Source organism: Canis aureus, chromosome X, assembly GCF_053574225.1.
Source record: "Canis aureus isolate CA01 chromosome X, VMU_Caureus_v.1.0, whole genome shotgun sequence".
Lineage (NCBI taxonomy): Eukaryota > Metazoa > Chordata > Mammalia > Carnivora > Canidae > Canis > Canis aureus.
Window position 1 is genome coordinate 48,106,512 of NC_135649.1, and position 22,353 is coordinate 48,128,864.

A 22,353-nucleotide genomic window follows, 5' to 3' on the forward strand; every position below is an offset into this window, starting at 1 on the left:
ATGGACACCGAGGCTCCTTCCACAGTTTGGCTATTGTGGACATTGCTGCTATAAACATCGGGGTGCAGGTGTCCCGGCATTTCATTGTCTCATTCATTTGGGGAATATAAATAGTAGTGTAAGGGAATATAAAGGAAGGGAGAAGAAATGGGCAGGAAATATCAGAAAGGGAGACAGAACATGAAGACTCCTAATTCTCGGAAACGACCTGGGGGTGGTGGACGGGGAGGAGGGCAGGGGGTGGTTGTGAATGGGTGACGGGCACTTGACGGGATGAGAACTGGGTGTTATTCTGTATGTTGGCAAGTTGAACACCAATAAAAAATAAATTTATTATTAAAAAAAAGAAGAAGAGGCGAAATATATAATGGATTATTACCCAGCCATCAAAAAGAGTGAAATCTTGCCATTTGCAACAATGCGGGTGGAGCTAGTGTGTATTATGCTAAGTGAAATAAGTCAGAGAAAGACCAATACCATATGTTTTCAGTCATATGTGGAATTTAAGAAACAAAACAGATGGACATAGGGGAAGGGGGAAAAAGGACAGGGAAGCAAACCGTAAGAGACTCTTAACTATAGAGAACAATCTGTGGGTTGATGGAGGAGAGGTGGGTAAGAGTTGGGCCGAACGAGTGATAGGTATTAAGGAGGGCACTTGTGTTGAGCAATGGGTGTTATATGTAAGTGATGAATCGCTAAATTCTACTCCTGAAATCAATATCATACTTTATGTTCACTCCTTAGGATTTAAATAAAGGTTTGAAACAGAGAAAAAAATCTCATTTATGCTAGCACCAAAAACAATAAAATACTAACAAATAAATTTAAGCGAAGAGGTGAGAGGTCACTACACTGAAAACTATAAAACACTGACTTAGGAAATTGAAGGAAATAAAAATGATTGGAAAGGCATCCTGTTTCGTGGATGGAAAGAATTAATATTGTTAAAATGCCCATGCTATGCAAAGCTATCTATGGATTCAATGCAATCCATATCAAGATTCTAATGGTTTTTTTTTTTTACAGAAATTGAAACAAATCTTCAAATTCATATGGAACCACAAATGACACCAAATAACCAAAGCAATCCTAAGAACGAAGAACAAACTGGAAGGTATCACATTTCCTGATTTCAAGCTATATCACAAAGCTATAGTAATAAAAAAAAACCCCACACGGTATTGGCATAATAACAGACACATAGATCAATAGAACAGGATTGAGCGCTCAGAAATAAAGCTGAGCATATATGTCAACTATTATTTGATAAGCAAGCCAAGAATCCTCAGAATAGAAAAAAACAAGGAAGAAAGCACCTTGATATGAATCTTGGCCATGATTTCTTGGCTATGACACCTTAAGCACAAGCAGCCAGATAAAAAATAAGCAAGTGGAACTACATCAAACTAAAAAGCTTCTGCACAGAAAAAAAAAAAAGATAAACAACAAAATAAAAAAAAAACTATGGAATGGAAGAAAATTTTGCAAAGTCCATATCATATGTCATATAAAGGGTTACTATCCACAATATATAAAGAACTCATACAACTTGATAACAGCAAGCAATCTGATTAAAAAATGAGTGAAGACCTGAAGACATTTTTCCAAAGAAGATATAGAAATCGCTGAAAGATACATGAAAGGGTACTCAGCGTCAATAATCTTTAAGGAAATGCAAACCAAAACCACAATGAGATACCACTTTACACTGCTGAGAATGGCTATCACCAAAAAGAGAAGAGATAGGGGCTCCTGGGTGGCTCAGTCAGTAAAGTGTCTGCCTTTGGTTCACGTCCTGATTCCAGGACCCTGCTCAGCAGGGAGTCTGCTTCTCCCCTCCCAGCTCATGCTCTCCCTCCAATAAATAAATAAAATATTCTAAAAATAAACACAAGAGATAATAAACACTGGCAATTGTTGGGAAAAGGGAACCCTTGTGCATTTTGGTGATTATATAGACATATATTTATATATATATAAACTATTAGCCATAGAAAAGAAAAAACTTGACCATCTGTGACAAAATGGATGCACTTTGAAGGCATTATGTTAAGGGAAATAAATCAGACAGAGAAAAACAAAGGCATATACTATATGATCTCACTTATATATGGAATCCAAAAACAAAGCAAGTTAAACTCATTAAAAAAGAGAGAGATCAGATTTGTAGTTACCAGAAGCAGCGGATTAGAGGGTCTGGAAATTGGATGAAAGTAATCAAAGGGTACAAACTTCCAGTCATAACATAAAAGAGTAATGAGGATGTAATGTATAACATGATGACTATAGTTAACATTGCTTTATGGTGTATTTGAACATTACTAAGAGAGGAAATCCTAAAACTTCTCATTACAAGAAAAAATTTTTTTTGCTTTTTAAAATATCTATGTGAGAGGATGGATGTTAAGTAAACTCACTGTCATCATTTTACAATATATCTCATTGGGTAGCCATGTGATCGTGGCTCTAGGAGAGTTTATTTTTTTTTTATTTTTTTTTTAATTTTTATTTATTTATGATAGTCACACAGAGAGAGAGAGAGAGAGAGGGGCAGAGACACAGGCAGAGGGAGAAGCAGGCTCCATGCACCGGGAGCCCGACGTGGGATTCGATCTCGGGTCTCCAGGATCGCGTCCTGGGCCAAAGGCAGGCGCCAAACCGCTGCGCCACCCAGGGATCCCTCTAGGAGAGTTTAAAACAGTCAGTACTTAAACTTTGAAAACCCAATCTTGCAAAGGGAAGCTGTTGGAGATATCGTGGGGGGAGAGAGAGAGGGAGAGAGAGAGAGAGAGAGAGAGAGAGAGAGAGAGAGAACACCCCATTCTTGCTCCTGACTCCATGTGTGACTCTGGAAAAGCATAGCGCTCTGTGGGCCTATTTTGACCCACTTGGTCTTGGTGAATTATCCTTTAACGTGCTGCTGGAATTGGTTTGCAAGTATTTTACTGATATTTTCTTGCATCTATGTTCATCAAGGATATTGGCCTATAGTTTTCTTTTCTAGTAGTGTCCTTTTCTAGTTTTGATATAAAGGTAATGCTAGCCTCGTAAAATGAAATTGGGAGTGTTCTTGCCTCTCCAATTTGTTGGAAGAGTTTGAGAAGGATTGACATTAATTTTTTTATCAATGTTTGGTAAAGTTCACCAGTGATGCCATCTGGTCCTGTACTTTTCTTCATTGGGAGGGTTTTTTGTTTTTGTTTTTGTTTTTGTTTTTAAATGGTCATCCAATCTTCTTATGCGTAATTGGTCTGTTCAGGTTTTTTTCTTTTTTTCGTCTTGATTCCATCTTAGTAGGTTGTATGTTTCCAAGAATTTTTCCATTTCTTTTGGGGTTGTCCATTTTGTTGGTGTATAGTTATTCATTCTTTATTTATTTTTTCTTAATTAGGGAGTTGGCTCATGCTATTGTGGAACCTGACAAGCCCCAGATCTGCAAGATAGGCTGGCAGGTGGTTGAGAACCTAGGGAAGAGCTGCAGTTCAATTTTGAAGGTGGTTTCCCGGAAGAATGCCCCCTTCCTTCAGGGAGGTCAGTCTTTTCCTCTATTCAGGCCTTCAACTGATTGGATGCGACCCACCCACACAATGAAGAGTAATCAGCTTTGCTCCAAGTCTACTGATTTAAATATTAATCTGATCAAAAACAATCATCGTAGCAATACCCAGAATAATGTTTGGGCAAATATCTGGGTACCACGGTCTACGTAAGTTCACACAGAAAATTAACCATCACAGCTGGGATCCTGTTACAACTGCAAAATTTCAGACCCTGCCGCAGACACTCCTCTCTCCAACCCCCAGAAATCATGCCATCCTACCATTACATTATTGCCTTTCTTTGATGCTGGTTAGGGTGCTAAGAACAGCCAGATACCGTTTCTCCCTGCTTTATTTTATTTCGGTGGGGATGTGAGACAGTGTCTAATCTTGTATGATCTAGGTCCAAGGCTTCTGCCCTTGGTTATGGTCACTGAAGGGGTGATGTGTTCACATCCAGTGACTGACTTTCTCCAGCACAGGGGTTACAGGGTGGTAGAATCATAGGGAGCAGTGCTTGAAGAGAAATTCTCTGATCGTTAAAGAAATGGTACCATTAAGGCCTTATGAGCAGGCAAGTAAGATAAATAGAATCCATATTTAGGAAGCTAAGCAGCAGTTATACACTAGAGCTAGGGGTGGAGTTTCGAGGCAGGGATCCCAGAGATAAACATATCAGATCAAAGCAAGATCTGGGACAAAGTGTTGAGAGCAGAGAGTAACACAATGGAGTCAGAGGGATTTTTAGGAAAGGCACAGAATTCAGTTGGAGATAGAAAAAGTCATCATCAAGGCCACTCCTCTTGGAGTTCCTGCAGCTGCTTCTGGGGTTCTTTCCCCCCAGAGGCTCCTGGGCCCTGATGGGGTATAGGAAGGGGTCCACCACCCATCCCCAGCAGCAGCCTTTGTGAGAAGGGCATCTCGTTGGAGGTGTCCATAAACTTGATGCCTTTGTACCATGGGACCAAGGGAATTGGGAGAATTGGCAGGAGAGTGAGTGACTGGAAGACCATGGCATCTGAGCTAGCTAGGGAAGGAGGTCAAGGATGTGGAAACTTAATGATGTAGATGTAATGATGTAGAGAGAGGAAGTAAAGGGGCCAAGCAATGAGTTCCGTGGTCCCTGCCCATGAGAGGAGAACTCAGACAGCTCAGAGAGCCTAATTTGAGCCAAACACTGCAATTGCTTGCTAACATGTGGACTGTCTCTATTCCTCATGATGCGGCTGGGAAGTGTGCACTGTGGGTTCTATTCTCTAGGTGAGGAGGCTGAAGACTTGTCTTTGATCATGGAGGCACTACATGGAATAGCATAGATTACTCCCTATTTTTCCCTTAGGTCGTATTTCCAAGAAATTCACACATCCCTATACAGATTCCTCGTGTAAATGTACATAGAGAACTAAAAAGTGGCAAGTGGTAAGAGATAACGTATGTGAGACCTGCCAATAGAGGCATAATTTGTAAACTGGTGGTACCTCACTTATGCCATCATTTATAGGATGGTAACTTGAAATTTGGTACTACTATTATTGTAATTTCAAAAATAATGCCTGCTTGTGGTCTAAACACATGGACATGGAGCACCCTTGTCAGCTCTCTGACAAATGCACTGGGCAAACAGGCTGACTCTTCCTCACTTTCGGTGCTAAAGTGAGATCCCTCCCACAGTGCACCTTCAGAGCTGGGGAGGAGGCAGTACAGGGGGTGGATGAAAAGACAAATGTAAGCATGGTGAGAGGTGTGAACAGGCCCATTTCCCGTTCACCTGTGTGCAAATCATAAAATTGTTGACAGTATGCCTTTGAATGCATTCAAACGATTAGGAATAAGAAGTGAAATATGTGAGTCCTCGTCTTCCTTCCTTCCACAACCCTCACTAGCTGGTAGGCAGCCCTTGCAAAGCCCCTGTTGTTTTAGGTCACATGCCTGCTTCTGCAGGCCTCCAGGTAGAGCATCTGACTGAGTGACACTCTTTCCAAAGGCTAATCCCTGGAAGCAGCGTGTGTCCTTTCTCATCAGAATTTTTTGACACACTACCTATGGAATTAGTACCTGCCAGGGACTGCCAGGGTGAATAATGTGGGGGAGAGGGCAGGGTCTTTCAGTCTTGGACTCATTAGCTCATGTTGGGACAGAGGAAGAGAGATGCAGGACACACAACATACGACGTGCAGCATCATTCTTTATTATGAAACTAAACAGCAATCATGAGTGGGGAAAATACACGGAACAACTGATCCTCCCGGTGGTATGTCACCTGGCCTGGAATATAACTTTGGCTTCTTGGTCAGCCAGGCCTCTTTTCCCAGTCATGGGCATGGGCATAGGCCGGAGAAAAGAGGAACAATGATGATGTGGACATCCAAGGCTTCTTTTAGGTGATTTGTTTGAAGGCCTCCTCTGGGATCTTGCTTTCCTTCTGGAGGGAAGGAATTGAGACATCAGAAGAGCCAGAATCCAGAGTTTCATCCCCAGGCCACCCAGCCTCCACCTTCTTGGCCTTCCTGAGGCCCAGAAACACCCATCTGTAGCCTGCTTAATGATTCCCAGACCTCACCTGGAGCACAGTGAAGACCTGACCAGCGCTGGTGTAGTTCCACTCATTGTCCTGAAGGCACCTGGAATGGGAGAACAGGTGATCTCCATTAGTACCACAGTACAGACACGCTGACCTTGCAGCTCTAAATCTGTGCCACTCTTTTGCCGGGGTGCATGTACCAGTGTGAACATTATGTGTAATGATGAAGAAAGACCTAGTGAAAATGTCTATCACTGCCCACTAGAATTTATGCCCACTAGAATTCAAAACAGAAAAATAGAGCTCTCCAAAAGAACAAGGGAACTTAATGTATATTGATAAAGAAAGACATTCAAGAAAATACATGGAAATTTAAAAAGTATAAGTTTCCAATCATTTTTTGAGATATAATACACATAACTATGTTATCATTTTTATGCACATTACATTTTAAAGTGTACAATTCAGTGTTTCCTTAGTTTAGTCATAAGATTGTGCAACCATCACCATTATCTAATTCCCAAATAATTTTATCACCTTACAAAGAAACTCCTTAAACATTAGCAATGACTCCCTATTCCTCCTCTTTCCCCAGACCCTGGAAACCACTAATTTGCTTTTGGTCCCTGTGGATTTGACTATGCTGGGCATTTCATATAAATTGAATCATACAATATGTGACCTTTCGGGGCTGGCTTCTTTCAGTTAGCATAACGTTTTCAAGGTTCATCCATGTCATGGCATATATCAGCACTGTATTCTTTTTTTTATGACTGAATAATGTTCTACCATGTGGACGTACCAGATTTGTTTATCCATTCATCAGCTAAAGGACATTTGGGTTGTTTCCACTTTTTGGCTGTTACAAATAATGCTGCTATGAACATTCCTGTACACGTCTTAGACTGAACATATGCTTTCATTCCTCATGGTAGATACTTGGGTGTGGAATGACTGGGTCATATGGTAACTCCATGTTTAACATTTTGGGGAGCTGCCAAAATGTTTTCCCCAACCCCTGCTCCATTTTATATTCTCAACAATAATACATGAGAACTCCAGTTGTTCCACATCTGCACCAACACTTGTTATCATTCATTTTATTTTATTTTATTTTTTTTTTATTTTTTTTTTATTGGTGTTCAATTTACTAACATACAGAATAACACCCAGTGCCCGTCACCCATTCACTCCCACCCCCCGCCCTCCTCCCCTTCCACCACCCCTAGTTCGTTTCCCAGAGTTAGCAGTCTTTATGTTCTGTCTCCCTTTCTGATATTTCCCACACATTTCTTCTCCCTTCCCTTATTTTCCCTTTCACTATTATTTATATTCCCCAAATGAATGAGAACATATAATGTTTGTCCTTCTCCGACTGACTTACTTCACTCATTTTATTGATTAAAGCCAGCCTAGTGGGTGTGAAGCAGTAACTCATTGTGTGGTTTCAATCTGCATTAAATCCTTAACGACTAATGGTGCTAAGAAGTTTTTCATGTGCTCGTTGGCCCCTTGTATATCTTCTTTGGAGAAATGTCTATTCAGGCCCTTTCTCCACGTTTTAAATTGGGCTGTTTGCCCTTTTACTGCTGAGCTGCAAGAGTTCTTCATATATACCTGTCAGATACGTGATTTGCAAATATTTTCTCCCATTCCTTTGGCGGGATTTTTTACTCTTCTGATAGTGTCCATTGGTGCACAACAGCTTTTAATTCTGATGAAGCCCAATTTATCTATTTTTTTCTTTGGTTGCTTGTGCTTTTGGTGTCATATATAAGAAACACTTGCCTAATTAATGGAGAATTACACCGATGTTTTCCTTCATGATTTTTATAGTTTTAGCTCTTACCTTTAGATCTTTGATCCGTTATAGTCTATGTTTGTACACGATATGAATCAGGGGTCAAAATTCATTGTTTTGCATGTGGATATCCAGTTGTCCCATCACCATCTGCTGAAAAGACTATTTTTTTCCCAACAGATTTTTTTCATCACTCTCATTCACAATCAATTGACCATAAATGTGAGGGTTTATTTGTGGACTCTCATCTCCACTCCATTGATTCATGCACTGTCCATATGCCAGGACCACATAGTCCTGATTACTGTACTTTTGCAGCAAGCTTTGAAATTAGGAAGTGTGAGTCCTCTAACTTTGTTCTTTTCTTTCAAGCTTGTTTTGGCTCACTTACATATGAAGTTTAGGATAACCTTGTCAATTTTTGTAGAGAAGGATTTTTGACAGGGATTATGTTGAATCTGTAGATTGGACTAGATATTACTATCATCTCAACAATATTAAGCCATTTAGCAATATTCCAACCCATGGAAATGAGATGTCTTTCCATGGGGTGTCTGTATTTATTTATTTATTTATTTATTTATTTATTTATTTTTTCAGCAATGTTTTATGGATTTCAGAGTATAAGATTTATGCTTCTTTTGTTACATTTGTTTTCAAATATTTTATTACTTTGATGCTATTGTAAGTGGGCTTATTCTCTTCATTTCATTGTTGGACTACTCATTCCAAGTACATAGACATACAAATGCGTTTCATATATTGGTTTTTATCCTGCAACCCTACTGAGTTTGTTTATTAGTTCTAGTAGCTTTTTGGTGGATTCTTTTGGATTTTCTATATGTAAGTCAATGTCATTGACCATTATAGTATGTTTTAAATCCTTCACGTATATAATGCTATGAAACCTTTTCCATCAGCCCTTTTCCTTTCCATTCCTTTCCTTTCCTTTCCTTTCCTTTCCTTTCCTTTCCTTTCCTTTCCTTTCCTTTCCTTTCAGAAGCAAACTGTCCAAAATGTTATTTTTCCAAATTTCCTGTGAGTTTCTTTGATTCAACCCCCAGCTTCCACCCAAGTCACTGTAGTAACTCATCCTTCTTCCCATGCACATCCACCACTTACTTCTGAGACCACTCAAGTTTCATCCCAGACTGAGTGGAGAAAGCATGGACCATTTCCTGCTGCTCCTGGGAGAGGGTAGGCATGGAGCTGAAGGTCTCTTGGTTGGAGAATGCACTCTGAGTCTCACCAGGGGTGGCATCTCTCACGAACAGCTCATCATTCACAATGCATAGACTGGAGGGAAAATGGGCCCTCAGACAAGTGGACGAATGTACAATCCCACATCTCCAACAATGATGCTGCTCCCACTGCCACTCAGCAACTAGGTTCCTTCCATATGCCTACTGTGCCTGCCCCCACACATCGATTCCTTGGCTGGTACCTCCAGCCCTCCCACAGAGCCCACCTTTGCAGGGACTGTCTACCAGCCTCACTAGGTGTGTACTCAACCTGCAAACCAGGGAAGATTCTACATTCACATTTATCCCTTACAATAGCCCAAAGGAATGGACAGTCTAATCCCCATTTTCCAAGGAAGACAATGAGTCACAGAGAGGTCATGTGACTTAACCAAGATGGCACATACCTAGTGAGTGCTATGGTCAAGAAGAGAACCCAGTCCTCTAACCACCAGACTAGACTGCTCCTTGGATCTACCTGTTGGCTTTCCACAATACTGAAAAAAACAAGATGTCTACTCCACCATGCTCCCACAACCCTGAGCCCAGGCTGGGATGAGCATTTCCACCTACAACATAGCGCTCACCTGGAATTGCTGGCAGGGGTAACGATGAAGGTCCGGGTGAAGGCACGAACAGAACCCTGAAACTTTCCTTCCACTTCAACAACAAACAACAATACCCCCTGAGAGTTGCACATGCTTCACATTCCCACGCCGTGTTCCCCACTCAGAGTCTGAATTGATACTCATGCTGAAGAGGACAATTGTTCACTGGGAGTCAGGGTGTCTGGTATGGGGATGGCAACAGTGGGAACAATCTGCTCCCAAGTGACAGGGCCTCTACTATGTGACAGGTGCTGTGACAACCACTTCACAAGTTTGTTCAATTCATTTTTCACAGCTGCCCAAGAGGGGGACATTATTAGCTCCATTTTGTAAATGAAGAAGCTTAGAGGTTAAGTAATCACCCCAAGTAGTTCTCAGAGTAAGGATCTGGAATGGCAGGCATGAAACTGCACAGACTGTGTCCCTAATGTCCAAGCTGTGTGGGACAGACAGGCATAGACCCAGGTCAGACCAGGATGGTTTGGGGGCAGAGTGGAGGCAGGAGAACACAGAGGGAATAGGAAGAGAAGGAAAGGGATCAGGGAAACTTGGAGAGTTCTGAGAGGGAGCCCAGCCAGTGGCGATGGAGCAGTGGGGCATCTGGGGAGGGGTTCCATGCACACTGACCTTCCTTGAACACCCCATTGACAGAGAAGCAGAGCATCTTCTCCTGAAAGGGAAGAGCACAGGTGCTAAGTCACTTAAACTTCCCATCCACCTGTGGCTTTCTGGGGCTGCCCTTGGGAGGGAGTGGGTGCTCACCGTCTGGAACCACATGTCCACCACGAGGGAGCTGAGGTCGTGCTGCGTTTTGGGCAGCACACAGAGGGAGCACACGATGTCACAGTTTGTATGCTTCAGCAGCTGAACACACTGGGCTATGGGGAGGGGTGTGGAAAAGCAAGCGAGGGTCGGGGTGGCCACACCCTGGGCCCTATAATTATCCCTTCACACCCCCTTTCCCTGCCCAGTCTTCCCCATCACACACGCACAGAGGTCCTTGAGCTTCTTCATATTCCTGCTTTCCTTGGAGTACTCACACAAGCTGCTTCTAGCAGAGAAAGAGGAACAGAAGGTGGTGGTCTGGCCAGTATGAATGTTTCTAAGGGCTTCCCTGTGGCTCCCCAGGAGACACAGGGCCCAAGGGCAGAGTCTGAGCTTTGGTACTCACGGGGCTGGGTCCTCAGGGTTGAAAGAAATGGCCAGGGAGAAGCAGGCCTCATCATGGTAGGCACCGAGGAGACCCTGACGGTCTCCAGAGTCGTAGATCAAGTAGTACCTGTGGGGGAGTAAAGAGGATAGTCTATCTCTGTGGTCTGGACCCCAAATGAGATTTCAAGACCCAGTCAGCAGTCCTGAGCTTGGGTGGCCTCACCCATACTGGCCCTCCCCTTCTTAGATTCCCAGGGGTACTTACTGCTGCAGGAATTGCAAGACTAGACTCTTCAGTGTCTCAGATCCTTTGTAACTTTCCTGGAATCAAAAGACACTTGAGACTATGTGGCTGATAAAGCCTCCCTTGTAATACTCCAAACATTGATCATTTTCCCTCACCTTGCAGGGCTTTATCAAGCAGGGTGTGTCAGCATCAATGATAACTGGTGGTGGTAACTCCTGGCCATCCTGGAGAAGGGAAGAAGTCAGTAATGGAGACCACAGAGGTGGTCCTGGATGCTTAAAGGAAAAGACAATCCCAAAAGAGGGTGAGAGTCAGAGGTCAGGTATGAAAAAGCACTGGAAATTACATGGACAAGATTACAGTGGATGTTTTCATCATGAGGTCCTGGAAGTCTTTACTACTATATGCAACTTGTGTGTGTGTGTGTGTGTGTGCGTGTGTGTTTGGAAACTTTTCCAGAGAGCATATTGATGTGTTTTTCAGGAGTCCTGGTCCCCTAAAATGGATAAGGATCTGACACAAACATGTAATCTAGGCAAGACCCAAAAGGCTAGAGGGCAGGTGTGGAGGTAATCAATGTTAGTAAGAGATAATAATGAATGTAGGCACTTACCAGGCGTAACAGCTTGGGAAAACAATCCCTGATGGCACTGTCCAAAACCCAAAATAGAAAGAAGTGACTGATAGATCAGAGTTGTGAGGCCTCCCTCCTTCCCTTTCCCTCCCTCCCCTCCCTCTCTTTTCCACTGTGTAGCTCCCACCTAGACTGCCCTGAATCCTTTCTTCAGTGCCATAAGAAGCAACATATGGAGCCCAGGCTCCAGGGTTGCCTTCCCTTCCCTGCCTCCCTTCCTTCCTCCAAGTCCCCAGTGAAGGCTCCCAGAGAGAAGAGGGAATGGACTGGGAGCCCAGGGCTCTGCTACCTCACTAGGGGTCCAGCATTCTGCAGGACCATGACATCCACCCCCAGGGATGGCCCTGGATGCTGGGGCAGGGAGGTGAGTGAGGCAAGACCCAGGAGGCAGGGAGGAAGAGGGAGGGGGATGAAGACAGAAGAGGGAGTGAAGGTAGGAGGGGAGAGGTGGGAGAGACATAGGGGAACCAGAGACAAAGGAGGAAGAGAAAGCAAAGCAAAGGGAAGGGAAAGAAGCTCTACCAGGGTGGTAGGGGTCAGGATGGAAGAGAGAAGGAGGAAAAGGCCCCATGGCTGCAGCCTTTTCCTTCACCCGCCCTGGCTGGCCCTGGCACCCAGATAGGAATGGAAAACATGCAGGTGTTGGGCTGGGGGCCCAGTGTATGCTGGTTGAAACTTTGCCACCTGTGTGAGCTCAGTCTGAGCTGGACATGGGGAACAAGGCAACCACGGGGGGCAGGAGACCTGCCCCAGAAAGAGTAGAGGGTCAAGCTCCAGGTCGGCATAGGGCTGAGGGTCTATGGCCCCCCCTTATGACCACTGCCTTCCCTCCTGATGGCCCCTGTGCACCTGTGCCTGTCTCGGTCGGTTCCTAGCCTGAGGTATTATACCTGTGCTGGGATACCCAGGGCTTCTCTGAAGGACCAGTTAGGTTGATGCAATGTGTGGAGGGAGGGGAGTGGGAAGTGCCTCTGAGAGGCCTGTCCTCCCATCTCCTCAAGCACCTCTGCCCTCTCTGCCTTCCATTCCTGCCTCAGGAAGCCCTCTGCTCACTGGCAGTCATCCACTTCTGGTTCCTTGACTCAGGGAACACTGGTATCTCCCAAGGAGGACCCCACTCCTGGCATTGGGTCAGAGAAATGGATGTCATGATGGCAGCCATTCATAGCCTCGGCCCTCAGCATGGGGCAGGAAAGCCACCATGGCAGCCTGAGATTAGAGGGGAAACCCTTCATGAGCAAAGGAAGGAGGTCCCCTCTCAGAACAAGGGAGGGAAGCCCCATCTCAGCAGGGAGTAGGAAGGCCTGTCTCAGCCTGAGGCTCTGGGCTGGAGGACCCTTCTCAGTCCAGGGCACCAGCATCTGGCTCGAGGCTGGTCACTCCTGGTCCTGGAGAGGAGGAGGAGCCCTGCTTCCTGGAGCACACTCTTGGAGGGCATGCTAAAGAACACTGAATGCAGGGAGGTGGAAACAGACCCCACACCAGGAGAACAGGTGAGCAGGTCAGAGGAAGGAAACTCCTTACACGTGAGGGGCATAGAGAGAGAAGGTGGGGCCTATGGTCCTTCCAGAGGACCAGGGTTGCACATTCCTGAATATGTACATTCCCAGGAACAGCTCAGGCTCCCGGAGCCCAAAGGTCCCCAGGAAGGGCAACAGGGGTTCACACTGACCTTATGTAGGTGGGCTGGTCTGGAAAGGTGTCACACAAGGGGTTCCCTTCTAGCCAAAGCTCTTCAAGCTTCAGCCCTTTCATCTTGCTTAACTCCCACACCAAGTTCAGCTGAGAAATATGGGGAGGAAACTGGAAAGGAGTCCCAGAGAAAGAGAGACACACGGGGCCCCCTGCGCCCCCAGTCCCCGCCTTTCCACACAGGTACCTTCTCCTGCCTCCTGTCATCACTCTGATGAGCACTACCACCCACTATCAAACCCAACTTTGACCTGGCTCCCTCTTCCCACCTCATTTTTGGAGAGGTTCAAGACCTTGATTGTGGGGGCCATCTCTATAATGTCAGACAGGCCATCCAGCCCATACAGTTTGTTGTTGCTCAAGTTCAAGGACAACAGCTATTGGTGAAGAAGAGTTAGAGAGACAGTTACTGTCTAAGGCCTCAGAGACAAATCTGTTCTCCACCCCATGAGTTCCATCCCTTACCATTAATAACAGCACTGGGCCTCAGCCCTATGCCTCACCTCAGGGAAATTCTCTTCAATGATCTGCAGGGTGGCAGCCATGCAGTTTCTTCGGTTCAGGATTATATCTATATCATGGCCCACCAAGTCTTCAGGAAGCCGAGAGGAGGCAATCAGAAGGCTGAGAGAGGCCCATGGCCAGCCCCAACCCCTGCCCACATCACCATCCCTCAGTCTCCCTCCCAGGCAGATCCTTGTGCCCTCACCTGCCCTAGAATTACTGACATCAAGTATACCTGGGTCAAAACGGAGACTCTGGAGATCAAGAGCTTGCTGGGAGACATCATAGCGTTTGTTCATGGTCAGCTGCAGAGAGAGTTGGAGAGAGCCACTGGAAGACTCTGGCGGGGATAGGGAAATTGGGGGCTGGAGGAAGAAGAGGTGCGTCTGAGTGTGCACACACAATGGGCCTTGAGTCTGCATTACCTTTAGCTGCTCCATTTCTTCTGGCTCCAACTTGTACCTCACAGAGTAGGGTACGGTAGAGGGATTGACAAAGATAGATATCTGCAGGAAGGAGAGGTGGCATAAGCACCAAGAACTTTCATTCCAAAGAAGAAGACCAGCCCCTGCCCTGTCCTTCTGCCACAGGACTAGGTAGAGGTAATGCCCTCAACCCATACCTTTCGGTTCTCATCGTCACAAATCTTGTAGCTGATATCCTTCAATGCAGAGGCAGTGCCAACATCCTGGACAAAGAATCGAGCTTGGTTTTTCACATAGTGAAACTGCAGGAGGGGAAGGCAACCATAATTTTGGAGGATAGAGTCTTCCTGCTCAGTGAGCTCCCCCACCCCCACCTCCCTGTGCCCACTCATCGGGCTTCACCATCCTCTCTTACATCCACTGGAATGAAGGGGACACTGCAGTGACTCTGGATTGAATTCATTAGCCATGCCTTGTCGTACTTTCTCCCATAGGGAATCTAAAGGTGAAAAGAAGGGATGGGAGTGAGGAGAGACAACATGGAATTAAAGCTGGAAAACAGACCCAGCAGCATTCTTGTCTGACCTTCTACTGAGCCATAGAGGGCCTCTAAAGAAGAGACCATGGCATTATTTCTCATTTTTGTGCCAAATATGGATTTCCTCAGCCTGCTTTCTCTCCGTTGGAAAGCTCTCCTCCAAATAATTGCCATAAGGTTCTTTAATGTGGTCTTCCTTTTTTTAAATTTTATTTATTTATTCATAAGAGACACAGAGAGAGAGGCAGAGATATAGGCAGAGAGAGAAGCAGGCTCCATGCAGGGAGCCCGACGTGGGACTTGATCCCAGGACTCCAGGATCACGCCCTGGGCCTAAGGCAGACGCTCAACTGCTGAGCCACCCAGGCGTCCTGTGGTCTTCCTTTTTAATAAGATTCCAGGATGGTCTATCTAATATGCAGACCTTGCCAAGACACTCACAGTGATCTTGAACCAGCTCCCTGAGGTTCCATCTTGTGTGTTCTCCCCCACTTCTTTCTTCAGAGTTTTTCTACCTTTCCACACAGTAATATGGATATGGCCTTCATTATGCCGTTTCACTCTCCTCTTGTTGCATCGGGTGCTATAGGGAGTGCTGTGGATGGGAAGTGGAGAGGAGGAGAGTGGCCATTAATGCTAAGAAAGGCTTCTTCTATACACCATCATCTCTCTGTCACCAGGACTACAATTAAGATTGCTTAACCATTATCCCACTTCTAGCATTCTTCAGTTTTCCAGTGAGAGAAGACAACGAAGACCAGGGAGAGTGAAAGAGTCGCAGAGTCCCAGGGGCTGCTACATGCAAACCAGGCTGCCTGTTCACTTACTGTCTTACTTGGGGGTCCTCCTGGACATTCCCCATTGACACAGTTTCATCATCCTCCTGGAGGTGTGAAGGTTGCGGCTCATATCCACCATGTTCATAAAGAGGGTCCCTCTTGCCAAAATTACCTCGGAAAGAACTCCAAACCTTCTTTCTTCCTTGAGATGAACTACCATCATCATTGTTTTCTCAAAAGGGGAACAAAAATACAAGATTGAAAATACATCAGTGGTCTATTCACCATGTACCACGTTCTAGGCTAACACCATTTAGGTGAGCAAAGTGTCAACCTGCCCTAAGGGTCCAATCCTCTAAACCCAAAAAGGAAACTCCTCTGCTTGTCCGGATAGGAGAGCCTTGTTTGACAGATGGCACTATCAGGGAAAGAATCTTGGAGGATAGGGAGGAAACTGTATTGAACCTTTTAAAGAATGAAGCAGGATTGATATATATCAATATCATCTACCTACCTATCTATCTATCTATCTATCTATCTATCTATCTATCTATCATCTATCTATGCATCATCCATGGGTTAGATTGGAAACCAGCCATACACCAGGAAGGCATCTGAATTGTACCTTCTCTCAGACCTGTCTAAAAACCACACCAATCCCAGGGAGGCAATCTCTCTCATGCTTTCCAAATACAATCAGCCACCAAACTGATCCCACCAATGATCAGCAGGCTGTACTTCCTTTGCTGGTGTAGTACAAGCTTTAACGTCAGGTGGGACTGAAGTAACAGCTTCCTAAGTTGGCCCCCCTCCCCCCAGCCTTGCTGTCAACAATACTCAGTTTGAAATATCCAGAGGGAGCTTTCTTTTTTGCCCAGCCTGAAATGCCTTTCAGCTGAGGAGACCACTCTTCCTAACCTCAGCTCCTCTGTAACAAGGGTCTGAATGACAAACTGGGATGAAATGTCAACTACCATTTCCAAATGTGTAGGGATTCTTCTTTTTTCTCTCTATTGCTGGTTTCTAATTTGGGTCCATATTGTGATTTCAATTACTTTAAAATTGGCTGCGGTTTGTTCAATGGTCCAGGAGGTGATCTGGCTTGATGAATATTACATAGCTATCGCGGGGGGGGGGATGTATTCTGCTGTCGTTGGGTGGAGTGCTCTATTTACATCATGTAGATCCAGTTGGTTTATTGTGTTATTCAGATCTCCTATATCCTTGCTGGTTTTGTCTCCAGCAATTTTATCCCTTGCCAAGGAGGGTGGTGTTGATGGCCCCAACTGTAATTATGGACGTGGTTATTTCTCCTTTCAGCTCTATCAGTTTTTGCTTCATGTACTTTGATGCTCTGTTGTTTGGTGCATACACATTTAGGATCATTAATTATGACTCCCCAGTAGATTGATCCTTTGATCATTATGTAATGCCTCTTTCCGTCTCTTATCAATTTTCTTTGCTCTGACATCTGCTTTCTTGGATATTGTAGCCACAGGTATACTTAGACAGTGTCTTGGTGATATTTTGCCTGATATTCACTCCTACGGGTTTCATTGATGTTCACCATCCCCCCTCAAATACTCCCTGCCAACCTATATAATCCACCACGTGGAAAGATTTGGAAGTTTCCTGGCATCTACTGAAATAGGAGTCCCAATTCTCTCTCCCACAGTGGATTCACTGAGGGTATTTTATTTTTACCACATTCAACTGAAACAGTGTACCAGCAGAAAATAATACTAGTGGTTTGGGCCGGCAGTGGGGGGAGTATTAAGGTAACTAGACTGGCAGAAACCAGTTTCCTTTTGGGTTCTAATATTTAAGCCTCTCTCAGTTTGTGTGTTGTACATTTTGTACCTTAATTACTCCATGTTGTCTCAGGGTACACTTATGAGTAAAAATCTGTTCACTGCTGATTGCTCCGTGATGTAGTGAGGACAACCAGGCCTCAGATTAACTCCTCTGAGGAGTCATTGCTTTCACTGTGTGGCCTTGCTGTCAGGACCATCCTGCTACTCACAACCTTTGAGACCTTCCCTGTGTGGCCCTGGAAGTGGAATTAAACATGGATAGAGCATTTGACCCAGAAATGCCAATGGCTCAGTCCTCAAAACTTAAAAGTGGCCTGGAGAGCTCTCTCTGTCATACTCCACATCCAACTGATCAGGAAATTCTCTCACCCCCTCTCTCCAGTACCTCCAGAATCTAACCACTTCTCACAACTGCCATTATTAGCAACCACCCTGGCCAGGACACCAATGTCTATCTCCTGGATTATATATACTGCCTTCCAACTGGTCCCTTTGCTTTCATCCTTGCTCCTTTGCTGTCTGTCTGCAGAGCATAACTCAAATCATTTCACTCCACTGCTCAAAATGATGTAACAATGGTTTGAAGCCCATCAACATGTTAAAAGGCCATGAGTTCATAATAATTCTAAACAACAATAACCACCACAAAGAGGAACCTTATTAGAGGAGAATGCCAGGAAACCACGTGGTCTTCATGAAAATCCACCAATGAAAGGAAAAAACTCAAATATTAAAAGGAGGAATAACAGCCTGAAGTCAACATAAGGTGTACAGTGGCACCAGAGTCATTTTTGAGAACTGACATCACTTCAGAGATAACGCTGGCAAAGGGAAAGTGTTAAAACTGAGCCAGCTAACAGCTACAGCAATCCCCAGACCAACCAGCTACACTGGGTGCCTAAAGAAGGCCAGAGGCCTCTCTCATCAAGGAGATTCAGACAGGAGCCATCTCAAGCATAGGCTCATTTTGGGAATCTCACAAGAGAGTGGGCATGAGATTAAATAGACAGACCACGTGCGCACAGGTGTGTGCACGCACACGTATCTCACTTACTGAAGGTTTGCATCTCAGCACGATCCCTGTCTCACCGTTGTTCTGCCAAAATCGAAAGCAACAACAGGAGTATCGGAAATCAGCTGGCGCCTCTCACCCAGGCTGCCTGAGTTGCCCTTCAGGCTCCACCACACAGTATTAACTGATCAATCCTCCCACAAAGAAATGGTCATGAGTATCCTTTATGACATCATGCGTGTTCACATGGCTACTTCCTGTGTCCTGTCCGTTTGGAATTCTGCCTACATCATTGCTATGCTGCTGAGTACATGGCAATGGCATCCCTGCTATGGTAAGGAAAGAACAGGGTGAGAAGTAAATCAACAGTTGCCCAGCGGCAACCAACATTTGTTAATGTGTTCCTCCAGCTAGTGTGCTGGTTCTCTTTTAATGGGGAACTTTCAGATCTCAAGGACAGATTTCTCTGAGCATACCAGGGATGATGTTTTATGACCAGGAGCCAGTCACTCCTGCTTGGGCGGATCCAGGCGCCTTGGACCAAGTGGAGATACCGGTCTTGGACTAGATGGGAAACCTGTTTGGATCACGGCGTTTGCAGATTAGGAGTCACTTTGAGCTGGCAGTGCCTGGCATATAATGGGGCCTAATTCGTATCTGTTTCAGTGAATGTAGGCAATGTAGACTTGGGATCAACAAAGCCACTTTTGAGAACCTATACATCTCAACCATTTCTACCCACATCTATTTATTCCAGAAAATACACTGGGCTGCCGAACTGTTTCATAACCTGCTTGTAAAACTAGCATGTGTTGAATTTGTCTTTTGCAAATTTAGCATGTTTCACTAGTGTCCAGTTAGAAATAGAGCTAATTACCCCCCTCTTGATTAATGCTAAAACTACTGCTTCTCTGATCTGAGGAAGGGAGGCTATTGCAAACTGGTGATGGAAAAGAGGAGAGGCTTTCCTTAAATCCAGCAGATATAGCTTCCTGGGTGTCTGGTATGTGTAGGAAGAAGGTTCTGGACCTACATGCATGTTTGCGGGTGCTCAGCTTTGTGACAGCAGTATCGTCCTTGTCTCAGGGGAAGGTAAGAGCGTGTGCATGAACGTGTGTGTGTGCATGAGCATGTGTTAATATTATCTGTTATACATTTGAATGATTAGGTTACAGATACATGTATTTTGAATCATGTTGGAAAGTGCATTGCCACGCAAAACTGGACCCTCATGTACATTTTGTTTTCATGTATTATGTATTATATATGGCCAATTTTTGTTTCTTGTTTTTAATATGCCCTTTTTATTTTACTTTATTTTATTTTATTTTACATCTTGGCATTTTAATATTTGAATTAATTTGAGAATTCTCTATACAAGGTTTTCCTAATGGTGGAGGCCAAATTACCCAGGGGAGCACAGCTTGAGATTTAGGGCAGTCCCAAGATTTGAGTCTGTGCTCTACAGCTTCCCAGAAAAAGCACATAGATATTTTAAATTATAAGAGAGAATTTCCTAAGGATATTTACACTAATAGTATACTTCTCCATTAACAGTGCAGAAGAGTCTAATTTCCTACAGCATGCTTAACCATTAAAAAGTCATTCTTATGCTTTGACCCAGACATTGCACTTTTAAAACTTATGATACAAAATATTTTCTGCTGAAATATATACCTATAAGAATATGCCAGTGCTTTTTTCCCTTTTTTACCCCATTTTTATTGAGGTATAATTGACATGCCCTGTGTATGTTTAAGGAATACAGTACAATGATTCCACTTACATAAATGATTACCACGATTACTTTAATTAAAATCCATCATCTCATATAGATGCAAAAATAAAATAAATGAAAAAGACATAAAAGCTTTCTATTTGTGATGAGAACTCTTAGGATTTACTCTCTGAACACCTCCCAAATATGCCATAAAGCAGTATTAACTATGATCATCATGTTGTACCTCACATCCCTAATACTTATTTCTCTTATGACTGGAAGTTCATACTTTTATAAAAGTTTTCATTTTAACTCCAGTTAGTTAACACACAGCATTATATCAGTTTCAGATGTGCAATATATATAGTAGTTCGACAGTTCCATACATCACCCAGTGCTCATCACGACAAGTGCACTCCCCATCACTATTTCACGCCCCGCCCCACCCCACTCACTTCCCCTGTGGTAATCATCAGATGGGTCTCTATAGTTAAGAGTCTGTTTCTCTCTCTCTCTCTCTCTCTCTCTCTCTCTCTCCCCCCATCTCTGTCTTGCTCTCTCTCTCCCTCTCATTATTTTTCCTTTGCTTATTTCTTTTATTCCCTAAATTCCACATATAAGTGAAATCATATGGTATTTGCCTTTCTCTGGTTGACTTTTTTCGCTTAGCAATATACTCTCTAGCTCCATCCATGTTGTTGCAAATGGCAAGACTTTGCTCCTCTTTACAGGCTCTTTGACACAGAAAGACAATGGGACCAGAGAGTGGCTGATTTGACAGAAGGAGAGTAAAAATGATTGTTCCTAGAATCCTAGAATCAAGGATAGATAGGAAAGAAGGGACATGGTTTCCTGACATGTGGAGCAAAAAAGGCCAAGGAATGGACGTATGGGCCAGAAAGATGAGGTGACCGCTGGGAAGAGAATGAAACAGAAGTGGAGAAAGCCTCCGAGGACCTGGATGCATCCTGGCAATATGCACCCCTCTGGAAACCGTCCTTTCTTTCCACGTATATCCTGTGTGTCTTCATCTTCAAGTTGGACACCAGAGAAACAGTTCTCACACAGTCTTAGGAAGGAGAGACAGTATGGGGAACAGTGTGCAACAATGGGTTTCTTGGACAGAGGGCTGGAGTTCGGGTCACGTTGGTCCCAGACACCACATCCAACATTGCCCACTGGACTCTGAGTCCCGTCCCAGTGCTCATTTCAGCCCTAACACAGAGTCACACATTATTGGTTAAGGGCATAGGATTCGAGGTCAGATCAACCAGGGTTTGAATCATGGTCCTAAATTCTGTGGTCCAGGGTAAGTAACTCTGACTTCATGGTGACTCACCTTATCATTTCCCTTACGTTGAGGATAGTGACCGTTTCTACCTCATGAAAAAATTGTGAGAATTGAGCTAATATCTGGCAATACAGGCAAAGCCCTTGGAGAAGTGCCTGTGATCTAATAAGCACTACAAATAAGTTCGTTATTACTCGGTCAGGAACCTTAGTACAATAGCTGAGGTTTAGTAAGGGATGAATGTGTGTTCATCGCATTTGCTGTTACAAGAAGGCAGACAGATGGGCGTGTGGGGGCAGGTTGCAGTGTTAGCTACTCGCGTATTTTATACAGTGGCGATGGTTAAACAAGGCAGCCCTGGTGGGAAATAACCTAATATACCGATTAAGGGAACCAAACTTAAAAGATCACAGACTGAAACAGGCATATGGAAGGAATAAATGGGGAGCTTAAATTCCCATTTCCAAAATTTGGACAAAGAAACCCATTATTGTTCAAGAAATGGTTCAGACTTGAATGGTAGGTTACAAAAAGCAAGATAGAATATTCCTCGCACTACATGATAACAACCTGAAAAGAAAAGAAGTCGGTATATAAAACTGTATATTACAGTACGGTTCCTCAGAAGAAGATATTAACAAATGTTTATGTTTTTTAAGTGCAAATATAAACAAGGAATTCAGGGTAAAAGGACATGTGACTATGTCAACCACTGAGCCACACAGACATCCTGGAAATGGCATTTTCTTTTTGTTACAATTAATTTGTATGTATTAATCTTACACCCAACTAACTTTTTAATCTCTATTATCTTAATTTTCTATAACTTCTC

The 22,353-nt window shown here is 44.1% G+C and overlaps 1 protein-coding gene across 9 annotated transcripts; it reads right to left on the bottom strand.

Annotated features, from left to right (window-relative positions):
* Nucleotides 1–5,707: 5,707 nt before the first annotated feature.
* Nucleotides 5,708–18,717, bottom strand: LOC144307568 (nuclear RNA export factor 2-like). 9 transcript variants are annotated; one of them, XM_077887427.1, is made up of 22 exons: nucleotides 18,553–18,716; nucleotides 15,733–15,916; nucleotides 15,347–15,500; nucleotides 14,783–14,866; nucleotides 14,565–14,669; nucleotides 14,368–14,448; nucleotides 14,178–14,247; nucleotides 13,942–14,030; nucleotides 13,732–13,815; nucleotides 13,419–13,528; nucleotides 11,726–11,762; nucleotides 11,268–11,387; nucleotides 11,131–11,186; nucleotides 10,885–10,992; nucleotides 10,706–10,764; nucleotides 10,476–10,591; nucleotides 10,341–10,383; nucleotides 9,693–9,765; nucleotides 9,513–9,602; nucleotides 8,987–9,160; nucleotides 6,103–6,163; nucleotides 5,708–5,964 (listed from the first exon to the last, which is right to left on the bottom strand). In XM_077887427.1, exons 1-22 carry the CDS (start codon nucleotides 18,563–18,565, stop codon nucleotides 5,920–5,922), a joined length of 1,956 nt encoding a protein of 651 aa, XP_077743553.1. In that variant the 5' UTR covers nucleotides 18,566–18,716; the 3' UTR covers nucleotides 5,708–5,919. The 9 variants fall into 9 exon arrangements, with proteins under 9 accessions (XP_077743553.1, XP_077743554.1, XP_077743550.1 ...); XM_077887428.1 differs by having other exon boundaries at nucleotides 11,268–11,336; nucleotides 13,419–13,549; nucleotides 13,708–13,815; XM_077887424.1 differs by having other exon boundaries at nucleotides 13,419–13,549; nucleotides 13,708–13,815.
* Nucleotides 18,718–22,353: the final 3,636 nt, after the last annotated feature.